Here is a 21,288-nt window from a genome sequence, read left to right as displayed (position 1 = left end):
CTGATTCAGCAGCCCCTCACTGTCATGGGTCCATTCAGGAGGAAACAGCTCACCTCTGACTTCACAAATGTTGTGATGAGCACAGCAAGCCACTGTAATGTGGACAGCACTGCTTACACTGGAATCCAAATGAGTCTGTAAACATCACCAATGGGATTTCAATCTACCAAGAGCGGATTCAACAACCATTCTTACTGGCTGAGAGTGTAATTAAACCATCTTCTGCCAGGGCCTCTGAAATCAGTGTATGGTTTCATAAGCCAAAGCAAATGAAGGTACAAGGAGTCCCCCAGAATAATGGTGGGGACAGTAATTCTGCTTATGACAATGTCATTTGGTGGGAATAGTGTCCCAGCCTGTCCATGAATGTAGACTCCTGATTGGCAAAAAAACAAAACAAAACAAAAAAAACCCTGGCAATGTGAACTTTTCCAGTGCAACCCACATTGACATTCACAAAAATTGACCTCTGTAGTCCACGAGGGCCTGCACAACGATAGTTTATGTACTCTCTGTCCTCCTAAAGGAGCATAAACTGTGGGCACATGAGTGCAATCAATGGCCACGCACAATCTGAAAACACCATTCTCTCAGAGCCAGCAGTTACTTCAGGAATATCTTTTATGCTCACCTCCTTGGGGTAAACCACTTGCCTGATTGCCTCAGAAACCTCCGCCACCACTCTATCTACAGTCAAACTTTCCAACACCAAACTGGTTGGCAGAGGGCCTGTAGCAATCTGTAGTAGTCAGCTTCCAGCAACCCACTTCTGGATCAGCTAGGCCACTCTCATGCATGTGTCTTTACACTGGGAAAGTCGGGGCAAACTTCTTGCAAAGCTCTAAAAATGTAGCTTTCCTCATGTTAAATTTCTGGAACCACTGCTGATCATCCTAGGTCTGCATGATGATGTGATTCCACCAGGCTGTGCTTGTGGCTTTACTCCAGAAGCACTGGTCTATGTAGGGGGCACCAGTGGCTGTACCGAGTGCCATGAACAGCATCAGCCAGTTCGAGCCTTCCATGTCTGTGCCCTCCCCCTTCTCCATCATAAACTGTGTTTGGGTGCCTTTGGTGGGTCAGAAAATGCCATCAAAATGCTCCCAGCATTCCATGGAAGCTCTCCCTATTTCCTGACACAGGAGTGAAAGCACAAGCAAAAGGCATCTCTTCCATGTTGCTGGCTCCAGCAGGTGGGGATGCACAGACAAAATGAGTGCTTGACAGAATGTATTGATGGGTCATTCAAACTTCCTGTAACGTGCAGGGCAGACAGTCAAGTTTTCCCACAGTGCACCACGGTCAAAGGGCTAGAGCAGCCACATTTCAGGAGGGTGCTTGGGAGTCTGGGATATGGTTGGTTTGACACGGGTCTGCATTCTGCAGTGTGGATGCCAGAGCGCCATGTTCCAGCCCAGGTTAGAAAATTCTTCATATAGGGTTAACAATCAGTGTAGACACTCAAGCCCTGGGTTCTCTAATCAGGGATCAGATGACTCAAGTCCCACGAGCCCTGGGCTCACACTGCAGTATAGATATGCCCTAGGACACAGCCAAATGATTAGATTTTAAAAAAACTCTTGTAATAATTTGTTGGAATATGCAAATATTGTTGTAAACTAAAATACCAAGTTTATCCAGTTAACCTCCAAAAGATTGGCATATGTTCCTGGAGAGGAGGCAGACCTAAACATTGGTAACAGAAAAATAGTGGGACTTAACTGGATATAAGATTCTTAATATTCCATTTATTGGCCTATCTTAAGACAGAAAAATGGCTTTTTCTAAATAAACTCACTTAAATATTTTCTTTGATTTCGTAAGGTTTAATTAAGATTGCTTACTTCACATAACAACCAGACAGTTCTCACCAATCCTCCTCCCGCCCAAGCTTATGGAGAGAAGGGGAATTCTGCTCCCTATTTGCTAAGCTCAATGCTACAGAAACACTCCAAATTTTTCTTCTGCACCTCTAACACAAAGAAATTGAAAAGAGAGGCACAGCTAGCTATGTAGCAATGGGGAGGATTTGCTCCTGTGAGTATTTCTTTTGAACTGATCTTTTCATCTACATTAAGGGATTTAAAACTGACTATCTAGACAAAGTTTGGTACCCATGTTTTGCAGACAATAGCTCAAAACTGAAAACACAGAAAGGGATAATAATTGAGCTTTGCACATATCAGGGAGCAAGTTATTCATACAAGATTACTAACAAAACATTTTTATCAATCTTATTTTTGTTTAAAATATGAGGCAAAGAAATTAAATGCACAGCTAAGGAATGAGGGCTATTTAAAAAAACAAAGCAAAACACCACAGCACAGTAGCTTGCCAGGGAACAATATAATATAGCTGCATTGTAAGGCCTGATTTCACATCTGCTGGGATGTTATACAATGTAGCGTATAAAATGAAAGTTGAACAGCAATGGGAACCTTGTTTTTGTGGAAAAGGACAACTGATACTTTAGGTTTAAGTCTATTACAGACTTCTGTGTATGTTTGATTCTACAGTTTAATCAAAAGTTGTTTGTTTCTTTTTAATCAATACACCTTATACTGTAGTCTACTTGTCTATAAGTTAATATTGTACTTACTGAAGAAACAATACAACTTGTAACACTGTATGGTTTAAAAAGTTGAAACTTTTGAACAGAAGAAAGGGCAAGATTAAAAAAGAAAGTGGGTGCCTACATTTAAGCTCCAGAATTTACACTTAGGAACCTCAAAGAATGGTTTGATTTTCAAGCAGTATTGAAATTTCCACTGAAAGTCAACTGAACATTTGCTTTCTTGGTGTTCAATATCTTTGGAAAAAAAAAAAATCATGACACTTGATTAAGCTGCTAATATGGATTTAGAAGCCTAAATTTAGGCACCTGAAATATATGTATGTATATGTATATATCTTGACCATGGATAAAGGACAATACTTTATTTCTGCATGGCTTGTTTCACCCTCTCTCAAAAACAGTAGGTGGACTGGTTATAATTAAAGTAACCTGAGAAAAGCTTTCAGTGTGTTTAAACCTCTCTGCCTTCTTCACACTATGCAGAACAATCAGATAGTACACTGGAAATGTTTTTCTTTCTACAATACTTCATTTTCTGTAGTTGTCTTGTGATAGTGCTGAAAAGATGTGTGTTGCCTTCGTATTCTATACTTTCACAATAATTTTCAAAGAATGGTGACGAGTTTGTACTTTTGTATGGGAACTGAATAGTCAAAGACACTTTAGAAAGGCTTTAGCAAGGGAGGGATGGTATATAGAGGACAGCCAGTTTCAGTTCAGGTCATTGTCCTGCTAGCCAGCATGCTATGGAACAGCAGTTATGTTGTCTTCCATTCTGTTTGGATGAAAAAGAACTAGAGGAGGCACCAAAGGAAACTCAAGGGATTGGGAAGAAAACTGGTGAGTTCACAGAAAAAGGTTCAGGTTAAAAAAGGTATATAAAACAACAAAACCCCACTTGTTTCATTAGTTCTATCCTCAGACAATTTTTACTGAATAATTTTTTTTCTAAAAAGTACTTTTCATTGTAAAATAAGATAATTACCTCATTGGTTACAGTTTATTTGATAAGGCATCGTAACCTTATGTCCCTAATGACTGCAATAACACCTGCTGGTAAAGGCATATGAACATCTGAGTGCAAACAGAAAACCACTCATGACTCCATTACATTTCCTCTTTACAGATCAATATATGAGAACCTTATAGAGCAGTTCATTTTCTTTTGTGGAGCAAAAGTCAGCATGCTTCACAACAAAAGGTAGATGTAACAAGCAGCTTTGATACCTGAATGTAGTTTCTCAGAAAGGAATGAAGAAATAAATGCTTTTTAAAAAAAAATACATTGACCTTCATTACTTTTTTATAGAAAATGAATCATACTCACATCATTTGTTTTGAACTTTTCTCTATAGGAATGTATGACCCAATCTACCAGAATATTTATCTGTTTGGTAAAAAGCAGAGAGGTTTCACTTCCCAACCAAAAGGTCTTCAGAAGAACTGTCTGTGGCATAACTTGCAGAAGCTGTGAATTAGCCCCTTCACATAATCTATAGAAGAAAAAGAAAAAGTGAACAAAACCTAAAGCTTTATGCCAATTTGATTACTATAGTTACTAGACAGATAACACGTCTCCTGTCAAAACATACAAAGGTTTGGAAATTTTTAAGCACAGAAAGATCATACACAATTTTTGATGAATAATATATGTAAAATGATGACAGCCAAAGAGAAGGAACTCAAATGTTGTGTTAATATTATATAACTATAATTACAGTTGGAACAAAAGGAAAATTTTTACTTTATAAGGCAATCATACATACATCTATTCATTTACATTAAATAGGGAGGATGAGATAATACAAGTGCTTACAGATTAAAAAAGACATGTATGCTGTATGTTCAAGGTCTTTCAATTAAGAATTTGCTGGGCAATAAAAAAAAAATCTAAGAACTGCAAAGCTAAAAAACTCACCCTTATGAAACAAAATTAAACACCTATCCACACACGTAACATAGTGGGAAAATAATATGTAAAAAAATTAGTCAGAAGTCTCCATACAAATATCCAGGCAGAATATTCTTTTAACATAATGAAATCTAGCTATAAACAGGCAAAGAAATGAGAGATTTCAGAGGAAACATTTAGCAAGTGCATGGCCAAATACCACTTGCAAACCTCTATGAGGACTGCACCCCATTTCAGAGACAGCGAGCATAGTAAAGACAGAGTACAATTCCGTTGTGGATTGAGAAATGGGTTTGAATTTTTCAACAGCAGCAGCAGAAGTAAAGTAAAGTATTCTCCTATAAAACTTACCTTCTTGTTAAAGCCTGTACTTCAGCATTCACTAAATTAAAGAAAAACTTGAGTAATGCTTTGTGAACCACCCTCTGGTCACTTATTTTTTCTGAAACAGAGACTGCATGACAAAAACTTTTGCAGTAAAGGCAAGATCTGAAAAATAAAGCACCAGACAATCTTTAAGTTTGAAATGATCTACTGACTAATCAATGCACGATGCAATTCTGACATTTTAGTTCCAAAATTGCAGTAACATACTTGTGAGGTTTTGTAAATGCAATCAAATCAGCAGTTCAGAAATAATCATAATTAATAAAATGACAAAACATAGTGACCCTATTACAGGTGTCACACTTGAACATGAAAGTGAGAATAACTGAAGGATTCTTTAAACTTGGTCAAAACTTTGCTCAGGATGAAACTTGCCATATACAATATCAATTTAGGAGGGAATTTCTCTATGTCCAGATTAAAATGTAAATTAAGAAAGTTAGTTATTTGCGCACAAAAGTTGAACTTCACCAGTGTACGGAGGGCCAATGCAAGGCACTACTCACGTCAGTTCTATTTTGAAGCCTTAAGTAGAATTTAAGTAATGCATACGCCTTGTGCTGGCCCAGTGCACAGAGTGAGTCCTACCTAAATTAATTTTTACTTAAAGGACATTAATTTGTGTTTCTAATATATTGTAACTAAATGTATATTTACATACCAATACCACTGATTATTTAAGGCCAGATTTTCAGCAATTTTTAAAATATATATTCTGTGCTGGCATGGTCACTGATTAGATGTTTGATCTCATGTGTTATTTTGGGGAAAAAAAGTTTTAATTAAAGGTGCATGTTATAGTGTGAGAAATTATTGTTGCATTTAGCACATTTCCTTGTGCACTGGAGGAGGAAGGGAATTCCTTGTGGAGGGGCAGAGTTCTTGTATTTAATAGAATATTTATAAAAGGCTTTAATTCCAAAAGATTTCCTAGCACTTTGGAAACTACAGCATGATCCTGTAAACCTTTACTCACATGAGTAAGAGTTTCCATGATTAGATCTGATTTGCATATCATTTTAGCCACGCCTTGATGAAACTTCATAAATTTAACAACATGATGAACTGTTTTAAGACAAGAGCAGAACATCTTTTCTAGTTTACATTTTTGGAGGAATTTGACATTGGCAGAGTAACTACCCTTGATATATCCAGCACTGATTCGTTTTGGGTTTTTCTCCAATTAAGTCGTCTGCCAAAGGTTTGAAGAGCTCTATCAACAATTATATTCCCAAATCTCAGATATTTTTTAGCATCTGAACATTGATGGGTTTATTTCTGGTTTCTTTTTGAATTAAAACCTCATTAGCCTAAGTTTCCTACATTGAATTGTATAAGCCACCTATTAGCCCAATGTCGCATGTCTGTTGATGTCATTCTGAGTTTGAGTGCCTTCCTTCTCTGTTCAGGATGGTTTGACAATAAACCACCTGAGAACAGTGTTTTGCAAAGCATTCCTATACAAAATTGTTAGTTGTCAAATTACACAGATTCAACTTTTTCCTTCTTCACTCACCCTGGAAAGGTTACTACTGGCCATGAGTGAGTGGCTTTTTCAAGCCCTGCACATAACATATGGCTTTTAAATTGAGGGAGTTGCCGCCTCTTCTTCAACCACCCACAAAAAAAGAAAGCACACACCAATCTCTTTTCTATCCATCATCAGGATAATCATTTTAGTTTTCAACTGTCTTCTCGGTCTGTACTTGAAAGTATGGTGTATCAGCTTTGAAATGCTAGTATTAAATTATTTGACTGAGAGATAGGAAAACATGAACACATCAAGGACTCCCTACAGAGCCAGTGCCTTGGTTTGCTACAAAGCTAGCACCAGCACCTGGCAGCTCAAGCTCTTATGGATTGCCACAATGACTTGGCTCCCCACCCCAGGCCTGCTGCAGAGTCCCTGTTACCTACGCATAACCTTTCCAACTCAAGTCTGAAGTACAACCCCTCCTTACCTCTGTCCCCCAAACTGCTATTCATCCTCCTGGTAGCTCCCCACATAGTGCACTAGGAAGGTAAGAAGGTGATCAGGAACAGTCAGCATGGATTCACCAAGGGAAGGTCATGCCTGACTAATCTAATCGCCTTTTATGATGAGATTACTGGTTCTGTGGATGAAGGGAAAGCAGTGGATGTATTGTTTCTTGACTTTAGCAAAGCTTTTGACACGGTCTCCCACAGTATTCTTGTCAGCAAGTTAAGGAAGTATGGGCTGGATGAATGCACTATAAGGTGGGTAGAAAGCTGGCTAGATTGTCGGGCTCAACGGGTAGTGATCAATGGCTCCATGTCTAGTTGGCAGCCGCTGTCAAGTGGAGTGCCCCAGGGGTCGGTCCTGGGGCCGGTTTTGTTCAATATCTTCATAAATGATCTGGAGGATGGTGTGGATTGCACTCTCAGCAAATTTCCGGATGATACTAAACTGGGAGGAGTGGTAGATACGCTGGAGGGGAGGGATAGGATACAGAAGGACCTAGACAAATTGGAGGATTGGGCCAAAAGAAATCTGATGAGGTTCAATAAGGATAAGTGCAGGGTCCTGCACTTAGGATGGAAGAATCCAATGCACCGCTACAGACTAGGGACCGAATGGCTAGGCAGCAGTTCTGCGGAAAAGGACCTAGGGGTGACAGTGGACGAGAAGCTGGATATGAGTCAGCAGTGTGCCCTTGTTGCCAAGAAGGCCAATGGCATTTTGGGATGTATAAGTAGGGGCATAGCGAGCAGATCGAGGGACGTGATCGTTCCCCTCTATTCGACACTGGTGAGGCCTCATCTGGAGTACTGTGTCCAGTTTTGGGCCCCACACTACAAGAAGGATGTGGAAAAATTGGAGAGAGTCCAGCGAAGGGCAACAAAAATGATTAGGGGTCTAGAGCACATGACTTATGAGGAGAGGCTGAGGGAGCTGGGATTGTTTAGTCTGCAGAAGAGAAGAATGAGGGGGGATTTGATAGCTGCTTTCAACTACCTGAAAGGGGGTTCCAAAGAGGATGGCTCTAGACTGTTCTCAATGGTAGCAGATGACAGAACGAGGAGTAATGGTCTCAAGTTGCAATGGGGGAGGTTTAGATTGGATATTAGGAAAAACTTTTTCACTAAGAGGGTGGTGAAACACTGGAATGCGTTACCTAGGGAGGTGGTAGAATCTCCTTCCTTAGAGGTTTTTAAGGTCAGGCTTGACAAAGCCCTGGCTGGGATGATTTAACTGGGAATTGGTCCTGCTTCGAGCAGGGGGTTGGACTAGATGACCTTCTGGGGTCCCTTCCAACCCTGATATTCTATGAATACACAATATTCATGTCTTCCCTGCAAACCTCTGGAAGAGATTTCCACACTACCCCGTTGTAGCCGTGGTGGATGGGTTATGTGTTTGATTGTGATGTAGAGGAACTGGGTATGGGCATCATGGCTGTCTATATGTTAGGAAGTACGAGGGAGTTTGTTGGGGAGAGAAGGAGTCAGTGTGCATGTGGATAGTATGATGACTGGCTATTAAAACAAATGATAAAGTCTGCCTTGGACTTGTGATTTCATTGAGCTTTAATAATGGAGGAATGTGCATTTTAGTGACTTCCTTGTAAGTGAATGGAGTGTAACAACAGTTTATACTTATAATGGTTTCAGAATATGGAATGATATATTTAAACAAAAAAACCCTATATGCATTTCTATACTGGTCAACATTGCCATATTAGAGTACTTAAATGTTAAACTAGAGAAGATATCACAGTGATGAATTGAGGTGCAGTCACTCTTTCCAGAGATGAAATTAATCAGTTTCTGTTCACAAAAGTCATAGAAACCTGAAATTCTCCTTTTATCAGGTGGAAGCACCCAAAAGGCTGCTGTCCTGAGTCTTGTGTTTGTATAGTGATTAATTAAGACCAATGCACAAGTTTGCAAATTTCATGCTTAAAATCAAAATATAACACGAAACTGCATATTTGACAAGATAAGATTTATACTGTTTTATTTGCAGCAAAATAGATATAAAAGCACAGGTTTCAGAGTAGCAGCCGTGTTAGTCTGTATTCGCAAAAAGAAAAGGAGTACTTGTGACACCTTAGAGACTAACCAATTCATTTGACCATAAGCTTTCGTGTGAAGTGAGCTGTAGCTCACGAAAGTTTATGCTCAAATAAATTGGTTAGTCTCTAAGGTGCTACAAGTACTCCTTTTCTTTTCGTGAAAAGCACAGTAGTAATATACATTGATCTAGATTGTCAAAAGCCACACAATATACAAATAATTATCCTGAAACATTTAATATAGAAATGCAAAGAACGGGAGAAACAAGAAGTGTATAATTTTTCTCTAAAGTGACAGCCATTTTCAGGGAGTTCAGATTAATTGAAATTTATAATAAAAGTTCTGAAATGTACAAATGCTATTCTAGTTATAGAAAACCTTCACTTATAATGAACTAATTACAGTACATTGAAAAAGTGACTTCCGTATAATAGGGCTTTATATGTAAATTCTATAATTTTTAACTAAGGAGACCTTTTTCTGAAAAAGTGTGATATTAATTGTTTCCACTTAGCTAAGCTTTTAGAGAGAGAGAAGCCCCCAAACAAGAGAACATACAAAAAAAAAACAAAAACCACACACCCTTTCCAACTGCTTCTTACCTCACAAGCATCTCTACCAGAGACCATGTTCCTCTCATGCAAATAGGACACTGAAGAAATTCCAGATAATATCTTAACATCGAAGGAGACTTCCAAGGAGGATCAAGTTGAAGAAGAATATACAAGATGTGAAAAAATTTAGCAGAGAATGCTGTGTCTGTATTTCCCTGTTTTAAAAATAAGAAATAAATATTGGTTTTGTACTGGGCAAAGACTTAATAGTAAAGAACTTTTGTGTCAGTCATACTCCTCCTAAACTCAAACTCATCCAAAATTCAAAATCACGGATGACAAATGTTAGCTTAATATCATGTGGGAAAGGGAGAGAGAGGAATATAAGAGGCAAAATATTATAATTTGCATAGAAAAGGAAAAAAATAAGCGTAACTTGAACCAAAAATGGTATTCAGCTCTGATATAACTCATTTATACCAGTGAATTTTATCTCTTACAGAGTTGGGAATGATGCAGTGTAAGCGTGTATGCAATTGCTTAATATATATACCCTCCTGCTCATTGCCTTGCCTGCAACTACCAATTCAGACCTGTGTATGTGCAAGTCACGCTCATTTTGCAGAATCACAATACCAAAACAGTGCAAGTTACACTATTTGCTTAATCCTGAATTTTCAATTCTTTCCAATTCTGACCTGTTTCCTATTTCCAAATTATCTTTATGCTATTCAGAGAGACCAAGATTTCTATTGCTGCCAACCAAAGTATTGGAAAGCCTCAACCTCACTGCTTACCCTTCCTTTCTGTAACTGTTTTTACATTTACATATAAGGACAGCATTTAACAATAAGATGGGTACGACATTAATAGGGCTTATGAAAAATACTATTTGGTTTCTGATTGTTTTCAATTATTTAAATAAATTGTACTGAAGAAAAAGTTGAGAGTGAGTGCGAGTGCATGCGCAAGCATTTCACTTTTATCCATGGATGTTCCCCTGGTCTTAGAGTGGTTATCCTAATATATACTATAGTCTCAGTTGATACAAACATGTAACTTACTATATAATTTGTTACCTGCATAAATGTAGATAGTATAGTCCTAAAGGAGGTAATGTTGACAGTATGAAAAAGACTATATTTATTTGCTCAATCTGAATGAATAATTTTCTGTTTTGCATGGTATGCTGGGATCTGACTCTTTCAACAATATATTCACAGTATATTCTGATGAAGTAGTGGTTAATGGAACATTGGTTAAAGAAATCATGGATGAAGACACTCTTTTTTAAAATATATTGTTGGTATCTGATTAAGACCATGTTTTTTACATTCCCTCCCCTGATTTAATACTGCGACAGACCAAGCCTTTAGTTCTCACCTGTAGCATATGCTCTAGAAGAGAATGAAGAAGTTGCACAGGAGGGATGGAGTATTTTTGAGTAGCAGCAAGTTCTGTGATTACATCAGTAAAGAAATGTCCTTCTACTAGTCCTTCAAGTATACACAATATACCTCTGGAGAGGTCAACAGTTTTAACCTAGGAATGGCAAATATTTGTGAATAACTGCATAGAAGGAATGGCTAAATAAAAGATTTATAAACATAGTTCTATCTTAAAAGAAAAATGAGAACCAACTAAAAGTTTAGTCCCTTTAGATACAAAAGGGAAACATTTATGAATCTTTATACAAAATTTCTTTGGCCAAAAAGTATGTATATACTTTTGTTCATCATATAACAAGGTAAGAAATTGTTTTAAGATATAGAAAACAACAGTTCTAATTTAAAGTAATTACTAATTTATAGTGCGATCCACTGATATGCTGAATGTCTTCTGCAAGGACCTCACTGCTCCTAACCGCTATTATTTGAACTCCCACTAAAAGCCCTCAGTACCTTGCAGGATATGCTTATCATCTCAGGCAATTGAGTCATAGTATATTATTATTTAAGCCCCAGCAATTTACTGTACTTACTCTGAGGTCTCATCTACACTGGCACTGGCATGTAGGGTATACATAGTTACATGCTGCAGTGAAGCGCAGGCAGTGTCCACACTGCAATGTGTAGCTACACATGGCAGTGAAAGGCTCTGATAGGAGGGGAAAGCAGTGGGTAGCAGCCAGAACCTTCGCCCACCACAAAGAACTGCTCCAGCAGCAGGATGCTACACTGCTAAAAACTGTAGGGCATGTAGGAAGTCATGTAGGGTATATACCCTCAGGTTCTGGTGTGTCTTTACTCACCTAAGCAGTGTCTCACTGTCTACACTTTATTTATACCTGTGCTGGGGGTATACAGAACATACTGTACATGCCACTGTAAGTGTAGACATAGCCTAAGGGTATATATTGTAGGAAGTCTTCACTCTTTCGGGTGTGCCTTCTGAGAGCTTGGTAGAAAACTTCCACAGAATAAAATTTCTAAAGCCATGGGGTGCCTCACATAATCACACCCACAATGGAAACCACAGTGATTTCCAATGCCTGCAACTGTCAAGTTCCTTTCTGGGAGAGATGAAAAATTATCAACTGAAAAACCTGCTCCAAAAAACAGATCCCTCAATTCAGGGAAGATGATTGGATAAGTGCTGAACTATTATATATTACACCTTCAGAAATCAAGAATTACAGGTACTTACCTCTGTACCACATCCACTCAGTTGGTCTATTTGAGTAGACTTCTGTTTCACAGTCTGTAAAATAGAAGTAAAACAAGGGCATTCATGAAAACCCTTAGGTTGGATACTGACAAAATACTACATTTAATGACCAGCAAAACATACATCAATGTTAAAAAATATTTAACCAGTGGTTAAAAAAATAAAGGCAAATTTAACATGGAGATCTAGTTAGTTCTCATTTTATAGAAACCGAAGGCATACTACTTATGAAACTTTTAACAAGAGTAGGCTTCTACAAGAGGTGTCCTGAGTCAACAATAATCTGGGCAATTTCATTCTTCAAATCTAAATTGTCCTGCAATTTGAATTAATGCATTATTCTTCACTTTTTGTTTTAAACTGTTGCTATGTGAAGACAGCGTCAGTTTAAGATACCTAATTTGCACTTAAGCATACTCTTGATTTTCTTTTCTTTTCTTTTCTGTTTTTCCAATGGTGAGATATTGTATATACACTAGTGTTTATGATGTAAAGTGCTTTGGGAGCCTATGAAATAAAAGGAACTAAACATAAATGTAAAATCATTTTTACATCCAGGTAGGGGTCACCACTATGATCCTATTAATATACATTACAAAAAACTGCACCTTAAAAAAAAAAGCATGCCCCCCTGGGAATGCCAGCCTTCAATAACCCTCTTGGGCACACACCCATCATTGTGCATAACCCTTTAGTAAACGATCCTCTCCTATCATAACCAGGCATCCACCGAACATCCACAACTACTAGCATTGGAGGGAAAAAATAAATCGGGTAAAGAGGTGTGTACGAGGAAGGAAAAGATGAGCGCAGAGGTACGGTTGCAGTGAATGGTCTGTGATGTATGGTAGTTGATAAATCATGTGCCTGTGGGTAGAAGAGCATTGGATATTTACTGTTAGAGAGTTAAATTTTTATTCCTTGCTTTTGTGAGTGTGGCAACCCTAAATTGACAACATACCTTACTGCATAATAATAGAACAAGTATTAATATATAGCATGGACCTGCTCCTGAAGACCCATATATTCATAAGTCTAAGTTTACAAACGTGTGTTTGCTGTATTAGGGCTCACATAAGAACTACTAAATAACAATCAGTATATTATGCTGGTAATATATTCTGTACTGATTCAAGACAATTAATTGTTCATTTTTCTAAATATGAAATAATGCCCTCACTTCCTAATGCACTTCATGATTAAATCTGTGATATTATTAAAATGGTAGAATGCATTAAGTTTTATTCTCCCTAACATGAATTCTTATTGCTGTGTGGAATGTTTCATAATGCTCAGCAAAACGTTGCTCGTTTAGGGATATCTTTGGTTTTGAGAAGAACATATAAATATAGCTATTTAAAGGTCAGTCACTGAAAGACTAAAAACCAGTCCACTGTTTTGTGAGACAGTTAAAAACCAAAATGCAATAAAATGACCAATTAGCTATCTATGGTATTACCACTGATATTTCATCTAGTCCATCATTTTTTTCACTAGACACATATTAAACAATCACCTAATAATAGAATGGATCTTAGTTTGGTAATAAGATAGTATTGTACTACATACAGTATAGAATTTGTAAACTTTACAAATTACAATATATTGTTACAATTTATGCAGATGTTAAGAAATCTAATGTTATCTTTGTTACATTTGTGTTTGAAGGGCAAATATACCTAGTGAGAATTTTATTACATTTTTATAACTAAAAAAGTTTGTACAGTCCTGGTTTTTTCCTTACCTGAGCAAAATATATATGCTTTATTAATGCATTTTTCATTTCAACAAGTTGCATGTCAGACATTGTATCTCTGGCTTCTTGTTCAGCTAAAAGATGGTTCATCTGGTTATCTTCAGTAATATTTTGTATTTCATTCTGTGAAGGTCAAAAGATTTAAAACTGTACATACAGAGACAGCTGTCTAAAACAACTCTGCTTACACCTTTTTTCTCCTCTATAGATATTTTTGCATATATTTTTTATAAAGTTTATAAAATTTTGAACTAAAATAGGGGGTGAAATTAAAAGATAATTATTCCTGATTAATTCTCTGTGGATGGACGCTCTTATTTTGAATTAGTTTAATCCAGGGGTTAAGGAACTCTTATTCCAAAATAAGAGTGTTCACACAGGGAGTTAATCAGGAATTGTTATTCTGGAATAACTCCTTGTCTAGAAAAGCCCCAATTTCATAAAGGGCAACAAAATACGATCAGATGTCAATCCCTTCCAGTGGCTGACTACCAGTGACGAAGCTCAACTGGCAAGCTACAGTTTAAAGGTGTTGGGTCACCCTCAAAGTTAAGTATGATAGAATTATAATTATGTAGTAGTAGAAATAAAGATAGATAAAAGGTATAGGTATTGCAAAAAGTTATGAACATCAGTTCCATGCTGTTGAATTTCATTCTGTAACAAATGCAAGGCCAAAGTGCTAATTATTTCAGGCTGGTACAGGGAGTGAGCTAATAAACTATGCAAGGAGATGATAAGAATGGCCGGTACAGGACAAAGAGTCTGTGCTGGAAAGTGATAAGAACTTTGAGAAAACAATGCTGTTCTTTGAAGCAACACCCTGACCCTCTTCCCCCATGGGGCCCCTTGTCATGCCTATGTAAATCTTTGTATCCAAAGAAGGAAAAATAGTGGGATGAAACTTGTTAAAACCAAAAGAGTCATGAGACTGTGTTGTTAAGTAAAAGAATGAATGATGAGTGCATGGAATTGAAAGCCTGAAGCAGGGAAATAATTGGTTAGTAAATGGTGTCAGCCTAATCCTAAGAATTACAACCTTGGTATTGATGGGCCGAAGAATATGCAGAGTGGAGATAACCGGATGACCCCCAGAGGGCGAACCGGAATCCGCCCAAAATGCATCAAGGAAGAACAAGAAGATAACACCTAGCCGTCATGGATGTACCATCTGCTGATTGAGCTGATTGATGGTCATCTCAATTGTAAATTTGGCATGATGAAGCAACTTCCATAGACTTGTATTGAACCAGAGACCTATAAAAATTGGACCCAGGGACTGTGTTCTTTGAGTCTGGTTCTGCAACCACCCTCCAGGAGCATCGGATGCGCATCTGACAACGACTCAGCTCCACTCTCGTGTCCAGGCCACCTGGCCAATGACTTGGCACGAGCAACGTCTAAGCTGGTAACCATAACAACCTTTTTGCAGAACCTGTGTGAATGTATCTATACAGAAATTGCATATAGTAACGTTTTGTTGTATTTACAATAAACGTGGCATTTTGCCTTGTCCCTCTTACAAGATCCTGTTGGTATCATTTTTATTAGTGTAACATAGGTTCCATATCTTATTAACCGGTACTCCAAGTCATCCAGTCCTTCTAGGTCTTAAACTCTTTTCTTAGTAGAATCACAGTCTAACTACACACTGCTCCATACACAGGTCTTTTGGCAAAGCTACAATTTAGTCCATTGTTGTTATAAAATAATTACAAATTTAATTAGATACTGTATAATATAGGGAAAATACATTTCATAAAGATTCAGTGCATGATTTTAACCAAATGTTTATTATTAATTTTAACCAATCGTTAATCATTAATCCAATCACGCTTACTGTTCAAAATTTATGCCCAATTTCTGATTGAAGCCAGACAAATTCTAGTTTCCATTCATAGGTTCTTTTATGCGTTTCTCCACTAAATTAGAGACTTTTAGACCCAATATTTTCTCCCTATGAAGGTACTTATACACTGTAATCAAATCTTTTTTTTTTTTTTTTTTTTTTTGGATAAACTGAACAGACTGAGATCTTTAAGTCTCTCACTATAAGGAATTTTTCCCAGCCCTCAAACGTTTTTGTGACATTCTTTTGCTCCCTTTCCAAACTATCAATATCATTTTTTAAAAAGAGGGAGGTGAGAACTGGAGGCAATTTTACAGTATAAGTGTCACCAATGCCACATCAAGAGGTAAAAATCACCTCCCTTACTTATACATCCACATTAGCCCTTTTTGTCACAATATCACACTGGAAGCTCATGCTGAGTTGCATGTCTATTATGACCCCTACATTTTTTTCAGAGTCACTGCTTTTCAAGATAGAATCCCCTATTCTGTAGATCTGGCCACATTCCTTGTTATTTTATCACTATTTGAATTTGACATTCACTTTGAAGGAGTAATAAACTAGGGCTCAGTCCTGCAAGGTGCTGAGCACTCCAGCGCCAATCCTGCTGTAACAAAGTGGTCTGCCCTGTTTAAGAGGTACTGGGGACTGTGGCCAGCCAAATCCTGTTCCAGGAGCTCTGGAGCAGATGCTCGGGAAGAGTAAGTGGTCTTGGGGTAATAGTTAAGAGCCTAGGGAAACCCAGGTAACTGTATCTTTAAGAGACTGGGACCTTGTGGTTTGGGTGGGGCAAGGCTCCCCTTCCTTTCAGCCAACCAGGACAAGGTCTGGGGAAAGAAAGTAGTAAATAAGGTGTCTTCCCTCATCAGAGGAAGAGATTCAGAGAGCAAGAAGGTTCCTGCAGGAGTCTGTGAGACACATGGTGAGAAAGGACTACAGTGGTGTGACCTGGCCTCCACGCTGTGGAGGGAAGCAGGAAGACTGAACCCCAGCAGAGATGCATGGAGGAAGAACTATTATGAAGGTTTTGTTTTTAGTTCTGTTTCTTGAAAGACTGTTGCCAGCTGAGGTGGAACCAGTGCAGGGCAATTTAAAGAGAGAGGGAGAAGCACAATACAAGCCCTGGAAGGAAAGTTGTATATTCCCTTACCCAAAAGGGAAGGGTTTGGGTCTGCAGAGTCACTGGAAACTATGTGGAAAGAGTTAATATGTTAGACTCCAGAAGGGGATTCTTGTTTTAAATACTTCTGATGGTGGAAAGCTACTGGGCATTGAAGGTGGGATGCCTACAGGGCCATGCCCTGCCATGAAGGGGTGTTCTGGAGATACCATCCCTGCTACTTCAGCAAAGCACTCAAATGTGTGCTTAACTTTAAGCATGAGAGAAGTCTTATTGGCTTATGTGCTCTTCATCAAGCACGTGTTTATGAACTTTGCTGATTTGCCACAGTGCCAAGCAATAGAGGAAATTGAGTTCATAATGACCATCCCATAGGAAGCTTTAATGCAAAATTCTGAAAACCATAGTATGACTTCAGACCACAGTGCAAAATAAGATTAGTGTAAGTGTACAGCTGTCACGTCAAGTTCAAGCCAAATGATTTCAGTTCAAGTGTGCGGAGATGGCATTACAATGTCAAAATGAAACCAAGTAATTTTAGTGACACACTGTTTTAAGAAGGATAAGATTCAGCCAAAAACAAGATGATAAAATGAAGGTCACTTGCCTGTAAGTGGAGTTCTTTAATGTGACTTCTGCACATGCACACTCCTGGGATGCACAGACAGAACCTTTTAGTAGCTCTTATGCCCTTCCCTCACCCCTCACTGTTCCTGAATGTTCTAAGGCTGAGGCTATAGAAGGGAGTGCTGTGCTCCAGCTGTCTCCGTTCCTTCTATGACCTTCTCACATCCCCTCTTCCTCCGAGTCTTCACTTCATTTGTGGAAGGAGGGTGGAAAATGTAAATATGCAGCAGTATTCTCAAAGAACGCCAGTTCCAACAGTTCAGAAACATTGATTTAACTTAACTAGACTGACTGGATAACTAGATAGCTAAGGTGGTACTGAGACCAATCCATTCCAATGAAGCCAGGTCCGAAAGATCCAGTGAGTTTCCTGATCAATCTGCTGTCACAGTTAGAAGTAACAGAAGCTCCTGAAGTACAGCACCCCCTTTTATAGCCTTGCCATCAAAATGTTCAGCGACAGAGAGGGGAGATGCCGGAGGGGGGCAAGGGTGCTCCAACAGGCACTGCTATTCTGAAAGTGTGAATATGAATAGGCTACTCAAAAAAGAATTCTCCTTTACAAGGCCTTTAAACTGAGTCTGTTCCCTACACCTGTCCTCTATTTATTTGTGATCTAACAGACAAAGTCTAAGTATAGGTTTCAGAGTAGCAGCCATGTTAGTCTGTATCCGCAAAAAGAAAAGGAGGACTTGTGGCACCTTGTTAGTCTCTAAGGTGCCAAAAGTCTAAATATGTCACAGTTTATAACCACTTAGATACTTGAAAGTTCTCTTAATAAAATATCTCTCTGTTGCATGCTGGTTTATCATCATAAGGTTGCATATAAATACCACATTAGATTCCTAGCATGGAAATATTCTGCATCCTTTCTTCCTTACATATCATCTTCCTCTAAGCCTCATGCTGCGGCCACAATTTTCCCTGGCCTAAAAGGACTGGATAACTAACTCCTCCTTCGGACAAATAAGGCAGATCCTAACTGGACCACAGAATCAATCCAAGTCAGCATGGAACACTCCCTGCAGGAGTCCAGGCTGTATCCAGCTACAACGAAATTAAAGGGGAGTTCTACCATTGGCCTCAATGGGAGCAAGATTCAAATGTACCATGTTCACAACTGCACTTCTTTTCTAGAAAACATTCCTAGGCCAAGGTTACAGAGCAGAAACTGAGAGCAGACTAAGGCCTACTCTATAATTAAAATGTATGTCAAAAGAGCTGTGGTACTCAGAGGTGTGAAAAATCCACACCCCTAAGCGCTGTAGCCATACTGACTTAATCCCCAAATGCTTCCGCCAGCCTAGGTACTGTTGTTCAAGGAGGTGATACTCCTACAATAATGGAAAAATCCCTTCTGTTGCTGTAGGCTGTGTCTACGCTACCATGTTATACCAACATATTATATAGTTCCTGTAGTGCAGACATGGCTCCAGGTCTTTCACATAGTATTGTGGAACATTCATCACTTTTTTTTCCTAAAACTGTACTAAAGACTTAGCTTTGCAAAGTGCTGAGTGAAAAGCAAGACACGAAGTTGTGAACCTACCAATTTTGAGTCCCTTTTCAGTTTCATAACTGCTACAATATTACTAGGCACTGGTCCAAATTAACCACTGGCAAGCTGCCTTTGCTTTCAGTAAGTTTCTGAATCTTTACAAATTATGCTAAAATGTTATATGATCTGGACGAAAATGCAGGGTAAGTTATGAGTTCATGCATGGGGGCGGGGAAGGTAAATCACTAAACTGATGTTTGAAGCGTGAAGGTACAGTTTTAATGCAGTTAAGTAGACATTGTCAGACTTGAAAAAAATCCACTTCCATTTGACATTTTTGTACTTAGATACTAGAAAAACAATTACAGAGGAAAAAATAGTTTTCATTTGGCATTTTGTAAATAGTGAGTTTCACTGTTTTGTCAGTTGCATCGCTTTCATGAACTGCTCAAAGTGTATACCTGTAGCTCTAACAGTATGTTTACAAGTAACAGCAGTGAATAAGCAGCAATTGAAGAGATAGTAGGCAGGTGTGTGCACAGAGAAAGAGGGAATTTGGTGGTGTTGCTATCAGACCCAACCAAAAGCAGAACAGAAAACCTGGCTATACACAATCCTCTCAAGGACATTTAAAAAAACCCCAAAAGTTAGCACATGCTATTTAAAAGGTGATCAGAATTAAAAAAAAACAAAACAGAAAACAAAAACACACTAGTGCATTTTAAAAAATTAAGTTGACAGCATCCCTTTCACTTTTGTTTATTGATTAGAACATATTGCAACTTTGACAATCCACTATTAATGAAGCATTAATTTCAGTTAAGAATATTTATTTTACTTACCTCAAAAAGATAATCCCCTATGTATTGCACAGGATAATATGGAGCCTCAAAGAGATGTTTCTCTCTCTCTATGCTGACACTTTTATTATCAGTGAATACATGAGTAACAGCTCTCACTTCCTTTTGTGGTGGATATATAATTGCCTTTCCAGCTTCTAGAACTCTTAAAAAGAATAATAATAATAATAATAATACAGTTTAAAATATGTATTTACTGTAAATTTGTTTTAAAAGTATTTTTTAATGCTCACAAGCTACAATGCACCCAAAATTAACAGAAAATGGGCAGGTATGAAGTCACACTTCCTTCCTTAGCAGGCTAACTGAGCACTTCAGAGCCCTGAGATAAGTAGGTAACCCAACTAGACAGAACTGTCTTCTCAGTTTAGAAGAGAATACTAATTTTCTTCATCTTTTAGGAAGCTTCTACAAGTGCATTTTTATAAAGATCAAAGTTAGTATTACAGTAACTATGGTTTATTGCAATACAGCTCAAGAGAATTAGTGGATCTTTATCTAAATAAAGAGGGATTACTGAAAATGGGGTATTGTTTTCCTTACCTGTAAATTGGAACTTTCATAAGATATACCTACACTGCAGGAATGACTCCACAGCAGTACAGTTAGTCACACCTAATGTAATACCCAGACAGCTCAGTTAACGTTTCTGGCCTGCTACCTGTAATTGTTTCCCCATACACAACTTCAAAAAGGTACACTGCTGCAATTTATACTTCTAAGAAAAGATCACCTACTTTTATCTCTCTCTCTCTCACACACACGCTAAGTTAGTCATAATTGGAGAAAAGCAGAAGAGAACAAACAAATAAATAGTAGTGTTATGTACAGCTGATAGAGAGAGAAAAATCAATCCTTTTTAAAAGTTACTGGCACCTGTAGGACACTTGACTGAAAGCTATGTTTTCAGAAAGCAAAATATCTGCCTTGCAATGCTTTTATGCATAAGTAAAGGGATGCCCAGGTTGTTGTATGGTAATGTCTTGGGAAAAAATACAGATTCCCCGATGCACACAACTCCCAGTTCATTTGTCTTGCTGATGTAGTTGCTATTAAAGGTTACTTTCATTCTTAACAAATAGGGATTTGCAGAACCAGGTTAAGATTCCAGCGAGAGAACAGAATGTCTTTCAGAAATGCTGCAGGATGCATGTACCCAGACACTGAGGATGAGGGAAGAAAATCTGTCTCATTTTGTAAAGAGCACCTTAGTTGGCAAACTAAAAGGAAAGGTAGTCAGCTGTGTCTCGCTGGGACAGCAACAAAGAAAGAGGAAGGGGAACAATGATAACTTGTAGTGGAATCCTAAAGCCACAGGTCAGGAATAGTGGCTGTTTACTTTCCCTGACAAGAAGGAAATTGGCTTGTTTATATCCTCTGCCATTAAAGCAATACTTAACACATTTTGTTTGAGAAGGGCACAGGACAGCTCAGTTTCCCCC

General features: G+C 38.2%; 1 protein-coding gene across 9 annotated transcripts in view; it reads right to left on the bottom strand.

The window, feature by feature from the left end:
• The window catches only part of SLF1 (SMC5-SMC6 complex localization factor 1), a 72,636-nt gene that overhangs the window by 33,440 nt on the left and 17,908 nt on the right, over positions 1-21,288 (bottom strand). For 7 of the 9 annotated variants that reach the window (XM_043546231.1, XM_043546235.1, XM_043546233.1 and 4 more), the window contains 7 exons: positions 19,829-19,991; positions 13,878-14,012; positions 12,113-12,166; positions 10,850-11,008; positions 9,515-9,681; positions 4,839-4,976; positions 3,903-4,068 (listed from right to left, as the gene is read on the bottom strand). In XM_043546231.1, the coding sequence (XP_043402166.1) occupies positions 3,903-4,068; positions 4,839-4,976; positions 9,515-9,681; positions 10,850-11,008; positions 12,113-12,166; positions 13,878-14,012; positions 19,829-19,991 (982 nt within the window). The remainder of the gene's footprint in view (positions 1-3,902; positions 4,069-4,838; positions 4,977-9,514; positions 9,682-10,849; positions 11,009-12,112; positions 12,167-13,877; positions 14,013-19,828; positions 19,992-21,288) is intronic. The other 2 variants (XM_043546234.1, XM_037903246.2) reach the window with 1 other exon arrangement.

The sequence above is a fragment of the Chelonia mydas genome, chromosome 5 (assembly GCF_015237465.2).
Source record: "Chelonia mydas isolate rCheMyd1 chromosome 5, rCheMyd1.pri.v2, whole genome shotgun sequence".
Lineage (NCBI taxonomy): Eukaryota > Metazoa > Chordata > Testudines > Cheloniidae > Chelonia > Chelonia mydas.
The sequence above is the reverse complement of the archived record's forward strand: the minus strand, read 5'-3'. Positions and strand labels throughout refer to the sequence as shown.